This window comes from Haematobia irritans, chromosome 2 (assembly GCF_050003625.1).
Source record: "Haematobia irritans isolate KBUSLIRL chromosome 2, ASM5000362v1, whole genome shotgun sequence".
In the NCBI taxonomy this organism is placed as follows: Eukaryota; Metazoa; Arthropoda; class Insecta; order Diptera; family Muscidae; genus Haematobia; species Haematobia irritans.
In genome coordinates, this window is record NC_134398.1 from 81056870 (window position 1) to 81065389 (window position 8520).

General features: G+C 30.1%; 1 protein-coding gene across 1 annotated transcript; it reads left to right on the forward strand.

The window, feature by feature from the left end:
* Window positions 1–322: 322 nt before the first annotated feature.
* LOC142224698 (uncharacterized) lies at window positions 323–1954 on the forward strand. Its single transcript, XM_075294483.1, has one exon. The coding sequence runs from the start codon at window positions 323–325 to the stop codon at window positions 1952–1954; it is 1632 nt and encodes a 543-aa protein (XP_075150598.1).
* Window positions 1955–8520: the final 6566 nt, after the last annotated feature.

The following is an 8520-nucleotide window of genomic DNA, read 5'->3' on the forward strand; positions in this document are numbered from 1 at the left end:
AGTAGAGGATTCTGATTAGGAATGTGGTAATTCCGAAACAGCTGTACATCCAACCATCTTGCAGTCTATAGGGCTTTGCCCAAATAAATTTGACAAGCATACTTTTCCTCTGTTGGTTAAGCTACACTTGTAGTTTAGTCAATGCATGGTTTTAAGCTGAAATCAAAAACAACAATAATAAAAGTGAAAATTTCAAAATTTTGAGTTACTACGCTTTCTCTCTATGGGTGTAATTGAGTGCTGATTAAAAGTATGAAAAAGATAAAGAATGAAAAAGATAAATAACTAAACGTATAGTATATAAAATGAATATCGCGAAAAAATGATGCAACTACTCAACGATAAAAATACTTATAAGGTTATGGATACTGATCCCACAGAAAAACTGGAGAAGATAAATAATAGAATTGTTACGGAGCTTCATAATAATAAACTCCTAACAAAGTGGGAAAAATTAAAACTAACAAGTGTTTCAGCCAAATCTCCTGAACTATATGGATTACCAAAAATTCATAAAGAAGGCACTCCACTCCGTCCGACATCCTCATCAATGAATGTCCCCTGTTACCAATTATCAAAATACATTGGATCAATTCTAAAAAATATAATATCGATAGCATACAACACAGTGAACTCCTTAAACCTGAAGCAAAAACTGAAATCTGTAATATTAGAAGATGACGATATCATTGTTTCGTTTGACGTGGTATCATTATTCACAAATATACCGACACACCTAGCTATTAAGAATATTATGGACAAATGGGATATACTGAAGAAAAACACAACGATTCCGAAACTAACATTTCTGAAGATTCTCAAATTTTGTTTAAAGGACAATAACTATTTTATGTACTCTGGAAAAGTATACCAACAAACTTATGGAATGCCAATGGGCAACCCATTATCACCTACGATCGCAGATATCGTACTTGACACACTTCTGGACGACGTATTAAACGAACTAAAAGACATGAATGTAAAAGTAAAATTTATAACAAAATACGTAGATGATTTGTTTGCGGTTATCAAGAGGGAAGATGAAGACACCATAGTGAAATTACTAAATGCATATCACAACAAAATAAAATTTACTATCGAAAAAGAAAAAAACGGCGAATTACCATTTTTGGATATGACGATAATAAGGAAGGAAAACTCTTTGATGACAAATTGGTATGCAAAACCAACGTCATCTGGTAGGATGATAAACTTTTATTCAACGCAACCATACAATATGAAAATAAATACCGCAAAGAACTTCATCCATAAAGTTCTACAATTAAGTGAAGACATATTTAAATCGGAAAATTTAATGAAAATTAAAAATATCTTAAAGGCAAACAATTATCCAATGACTATAATTAACAACTTAGTACAAGAAATTATCAATGGACCAAAGGAGAAAAAATGCGAAGATACTATAAAAACAAAAAAGTTTTTCAGTGTACCGTACATCCCAAAACTCACAGACAGCAAATCATTAGGGAACATTATAAATAACGAAAACTCAGTAGCAGCATATAGATCGAATGAAACTCTCAGTAGAATATTCACAAAAAGCACAACAAAGAACAAAACAGACAAATTGAAACTAAACAACGTTGTATATGAAATTACATGTGATGGAAACAAACAGGAACAATGCAACAAAAAGTATGTGGGGACAACAAAACGAGCACTCGGCACTAGGCTGGCAGAACATGAAGCCGACATTAGAAAAGAGAAAGAAACAACAGCACTGGCACAACATATTAAAGAGAGTGGACACAAAGCTAACTTCAAAACAGTAAGAATACTTGACAGAGAGAAAATAGAGAATAAACGCTACACTCTTGAGAGCTTAAGAATCCAACAGAGGCTGCAGATATCAATAAATACAAAAGAAGACAAAGACAACACTAAACTGCAATATTCCATCGCTATACTTGACAAGGAACATTCTGTGATATAGTATTAAGTTTAGACTTGACTCCCTCACACTGTGCAATTATTTATATTATTATATTATTAGTGTCGTGTTGTCCAGTTTTATAGTAATATAAGTAATTTTTATAATGTAACAGAATCGTAAGTCTGAAGTAAATATTTGAAATCAAAAAAATAATTAATGTATACAAAATTGTTGACAGAAAATCCAAAATAAATACACTCTCCTGATGAAGCTGAAAACCCATACCAGCGAAACGTCGAGAAAAAATAAAATGAAAACACATCGTTTTATTTACTAAAAAATTAAAAACTACTGACCAAAAAGCCTATTAGAAAAAAATCCAAAACTAAACGTATAGTCTTTTCTATTGAAATATTATTTTAAAAGTATATTTAGCCGGAAATATTATTGAATAGCTTGTAACTGGCCACGACATAGAAAATCTGGAAATTACAGCCCATTCCAGTCCATCTGGCAACCCTAACTGAGCCATGTAGCCCTTATCAGCATCAACACACAATTGACGCTGTAGCCACCGACGCATACAGTCTAGAAATTCTATTTACAGGCCACATTGGTGGGCACACACAAGCCGATGTGGAGAAACTTTGTTTCAGAAAGAAACAACGTTTGTCGGGCCCCCTCTCTTACTAACGAACTACCATATAAAAGCTCTTGGAAACGGAAATATGGAATGGAAACTGACGCACTTCGCCAGTTATTCGGCTCGAAACATAACAAAGTACCACATATGGAAAAAATTCGGTAGTTTTTTGCATTTTTGGTTTTGTATGGGATTTCGCTGCAGAATCCAAACATAGTACCGACCTTTTCTTGATGATTAAAAATTCCAAAATGAATGGGGTTGCTTTCTGCTGGCATTTTCTTTACATTGATTTTCAATAACTTCCAAATAAAAACCGAGAAGTTTATTCACTAATTTAAAACAAACAATATTTAATATCGTTTTAATTTTTAATATTATTATTAATATTTTTGAAATATTTAATATTTTTATTAGCATTATTCCAAATATTAACGACTATTATACGTATACTCGCAAAACCCACATAAAATTATATTTTATCAATCGCTAGATTTTGCGATGTTCCGCATATTGAGGAATGACGTACAACAACTTCGCATGCATTTTCCTTCAAAACATATCGGGAAATGCATGCGAAGTTGTACACGGACGAAAAAGACTGTTTTTCATATATTTGGGTGTAAAAATTATGTGTTTGGAACTCAATTTTTTTTAAATAAACACAAACTTAACTAAAACCACACGGACGATAAAGACGTTTATTCATACGTTTGGATGTAAAAACTATATGTTTGGGATATAAAATGTTTGTAAAAATATAATATGCTTAGATTCAAACATATATTGTATATATATATATATATATATATATATATATATATATATATATATATATATATATATATATATATATATATATATATATATATATATATATATATATATATATATATATATATATATATATATATATATATATATATATATATATATATATATATATATATATATATATATATATATATATATATATATATATATATATATATATATATATATATATATATATATATATATATATATATATATATATATATATATATATATATATATATATATATATATATATATATATATATATATATATATATATATATATATATGTAGAAATAGACTATAAATATATATGTGTTTAGAATATATATAGATGATTACAAAGAGAGACCTAGAGAGTATGCTGCAAGTAAAAGAATGGAAGTAATCATAAATATATCCACGCAAAATTTCAATAATTTTTTTCTACCAGTGATGCCCTAAGGTGAAACATATACAAACAATATTTTGTTTGGACCAATCCTGAAAATATATATGCTTGAAACAAAATGTGTTTGGGGTATATGTTACAGAAGCGATTTTTTAGGGTGTATAAAGTAAATATAAAAAATGCTTCAAAAAAGTGTTTCCTTAAGTTTTGAAAGGTTTGAATACTTCTTAGTCGGGGTGAACTAAAATATTTTTCTATGGTAGGGTTACAGTAGGCAAATATTTGACAGAAATTAAAAAAAAAACACGTCGTACTTCGCTTTTATACTTTCGTTATTGTACTTCGCTTTTATACTTTCTATAACAAATTTAATACTGTAATTGAAAGTGGAAATATCCCTAGAAAAATCCCCAAATCACGACTTTATCTCCAGTCAAATCCCCAGATCTCCAAAGTGAAAAAATATCCCCAACCACGAGAAAAAATCCCCAGTTTGGGGATAAAACCCCTAATCTGACAACACTGACTGAACCCTCAAAAAAAAAAATCGCTTCTGTAACATATACCCCAAACACATTTTGTTTCAAGCGTATATATTTTCAGGATTGGTCCAAACAAAATATTGTTTGTATATGTTACATACCCCAAACACATTTTGCTTCATACATATTATGTTTCACCTTAGGCGTACACTGGTAGAAAAAATTTTAACGAAATTTTCTTTGTGTATATATATTTTTAAGGCGCCAACTGGTTACTTCCATTCTTGTACTTGCAGCATACTCCCTAGGTATCTCTTTCTAAACACATATGTTTACTAATTATTAATATATGTTTGCATCCAAACATATTATATTTACAAACATTTTATGTCCCAAACATGTTATGCTAGTTTACAAATAAAAAATTTGAGTTTCAAACATATAGTTTTTACAATAAAAGTCTTTATCGTCCGTGTGGTTTTAGTTAAGTTTTTGTTTATTTTTATGAATACTTTATTATCAGTGTATAAAAATCTCTTTATTTATAACTAGTAAATTTTAGTGGCATTTTCAAATTCTGGGGATGGGAGGGGGCTAAGCAATTCCCCCAAAATTTTCACGCATATAGTAATTTACTCATATTTTTTGACGCAAAACAATTTTAACTTGAGAATAACATATTAATTTGAGAAACCCGTAGTCTGACATCAAGTATGACCATATTTCAATAGAAACAAGTCGAAAATAAATAAGTAAGGGAAGTCCAAAACATGCGGGGCGACTATAATATATATCCTTCACCACTATGCATACACTGTTAGAAAAATATGTTTTTCATATGTTCCGATATAAACAAAATGTGTTTCGGGCACAATTTTTAAACACAATATATTTAAGTGCAAACATGTAATGTTCCTAAACTAACACAAAATTTTTGGGACAGATATGTTAGAATATATTATGTTTGGGGCATGAATGTTTCATAAAAATAATATGTGTGAATGTAAACATATATAAATTTACAAATTTCGAGTAAACACATATATGTTGTGATATTTTATTCAGAGAGCGACAGAGAGGGAGTATAGAGAAAGAAATAGAGATGGAAACCGGGAGGGTTGACGAAAGATATCAACATAACACAGTGAGAGAATCAAAAGAGAGCAATTTCTGTGAATCCGCTTGTATGTTGTTTCGGAAAACTGTTTTATGATAAGGCCAAAAATTTGATATGGTTAAGTCTAAATATTATTTAATTTGAATGTGGGTATTTCCAAAATGACGTTACATGACATTTGTACGAAAGAAAGTTAAAAAAAAATGAAAAAGTCTATTTTTTTAAAAAGGATCTATATATTTACGTAGCTATTGAATAGTACTATATTCAGTAAAAAAATAGAATAATCGAAGAAGAAAAAATATGTGCTGACGTGACGTGACAAAAAAGGGAAGTGGAGTTTTTCTTGAATTACAAAATTGCAAAACTCTGCGAATTTACCAAGACCTTTTGTATGCAACATTTTTTACTAATAATTAGAGGAATGTTAGTTTATTATCCAACTTATAAAGTTGAACAACATTTTCTATTTTTCTTACTTTATTTTTCTTATATAATAGACTTATGCGATAATGCAGTTTCAGCTGCTTTTATTTGCATGTCTTCGCTGCATGACAAAAAATGAATTTGATGGATTCCAGGTATTTTAGATAACTCCTTCCACTTTTCAGCTAACGAAGTAGAAACATGTCTATTTGCTCTGAGGAAATGTATAAATTTACCCCAATGACGTTATTTCAAGCACATTCATAAAATGAAAGCGCATTTTCTAAAGTTAAATTGTTTGTTTTTGTCATCTGCCAAACTTTTCGTTTTATGGATGCTCCTATCCCATCGACAGCAGCTTTGCCGTGAGAAGTTGCAAAGTAATTCCACTCTAACACCTTGCAACCAAATTCAGAAAAAAATCAGGCAAACTTCGAGCAATGAACTTATTTTTAAATTGAGAGCTGCATCCATCCGAAAAAAAAACATTAAGATTTTGGAATTGCCCATGTTCATTTTTGATCATCTTCACCAGTTTGGTCAAAAATCAGTAAACATCGAACTTGTTATGGCTCAGTTTGTCACTTATTATTGAATAGGATTTCACTCCGCTAATCAGCCAAGCAACGCATGTAAAGATCGTAACTTGGCGGTAGCTGAAGTGTGCGCTCTGTATCTCATTTTGAAAAATTATCCGTAATTCTCTGCGAAATCAATTTGCAGAACTAGGTCTCCGGCCTTAATATATTTTTTTCGAGTTTCAAAATAATTTTGCTGGGAACGTTTAACAAAGAAGTGGCGTTTAAAAAAGAGCAACTGGGCATCTAATTCATATAAGAGATCAGATAGACACCCTTCGGTTTGTGTCAATACAATCCGATTTTTCACATTGCGCCAATGTTTCCATTTAATTTTTTTTATCCATTTATGAATAATATGCTACACTGTTAGAAAAATATGTTTTTCATATGTTCCGATATAAACAAAATGTGTTTCGGGCACAATTTTAAAACACAATATATTTAAGTGCGAACATGTAATGTTCCTAAACTAACATTAAATGTTTGGGACATCTATGTTAATATGTTAGAATATATTATGTTTGGGGCATGAATGATTCATAAAAATCATATGTGTGAATGCAAACATATATAAATTTACAAATTTCGACTAAACATACATATGTTGTGATATTTTATTCAAAGCGACAGAGAGAGTATAGAGAAGGAAATAGAGATGGAAACCGGGAGAGTAGACGAAAGATGTCAACATAACACAGCAAAAGATTCAAAAGAGAACAATTTCTGTGAAACCGTTTGTATGTTGTTTCGGAAAACTGTTTTATGATAAGGCCAAAAATTTGATATGCTTAAGTCTAAATATTATTTAATTTGAATAAAGAGAATAGACATTGGGAACCAAGAAAATAGACATTTGAAAAACAAACAGCATATGTTTTCGCCTTGAGAGCAGCATTTTATGTATGTGTGGACATGTGTTTTGTTTATCATTTTGGCATTATGGGCACAATTTTTTTCTTGGTTCGTTAAAAGAAATCAGGGGTCTTCATAAAAATAACGAAAGGGCACTATACTCTTTTTAGAGTTGGGACAGTAAAATGAAATAAGGAGGAAATAGTGAAAAATTACACAGTAAAATGTATAAAAACAAAGTTTAGTTCCTCTTTATTAATAAGTAGTCCACGAGGAGTTGACGGACACCATCAAATATAAAAGCGGGCATTAAGTTCGAGTTTTACAGCTAAAACAATTTAAAAAGTTTATTTTCTTTAAAATGAATTATTAAAGAAAAATAAAAGGCATTTTAGAGCGATGGTTTTAAATGCTAGTAAAAAACTGTTCACGACTAAATAAATATATGTTTATATTATAAAATTATTTATGTATATTTATACTCGACTCCACGTTCTTCTTTTGTTAGAGTTTTTGAATTCCTTCCAAATTTTAAAGTTTTGTACCAAAAACAGTTTTTTGTTACAAAATTGTTATTTTTGCAATAAAAAATAATATTTTATCCAAAAATCAGTCAATTTCGTTTATATCAAGCACTGTTAATGACTATAAATCTTTAATAACTCACATTTCGAAGTTTCATTATAAAAATTTAATATAGTATAAATGTGTAAATTAAAAAAAAAGTGTTCGGTCGGAGCAGGGATTGAACCATGCAAGGCAGACATGCTAACCACTGCTCCACGTGGCAAACAAATGTATGTTTCTGTTAAATAATGTTATGTTTGCATGGGCTCGTGGGCGCTGCAAACTATGCTATATAAATGTAACTTATAACGATAATTATCTAATGGTGACAATAACAGCTACGTAGCCCAGTGGATAGTGTGTTGGCTTACAAACTGTATGGTCCTCGGTTCGATTATCCGTGCAGGCGAAAGTTAAAATTTAAAAAAATTATAAAAGTGAATAATTTCTTCAACATTATTTGCATTACAGAAAAAGGTGCCAAGAACTAAAAAATTTCGTGGAAGTGAAAATTACGAGTATGTTAGGGAATGAGCACAATCGTGTTTGGGAAAAATTCTTCCAAGCATATAATATTTTTGGCTCAAAATGCTTCCAAACATATAATATGTTCACATAAAACAAATATATTAATGTTTCGGCAGTATCCAATAATATATGTGCTTCCTGCAAAATATGTTTGGAACATATATTAAAGAAGCGATTTTTTTGAGGGTGTAGGGGCACTAACTCATTTTTCACATCCCTAACG

Excerpts from the sequence above, each read along its gene's own strand:
- LOC142224698 (XM_075294483.1), top strand. The coding sequence starts at position 323 with ATGATGCAACTACTCAACGATAAAAATACTTATAAGGTTATGGATACT.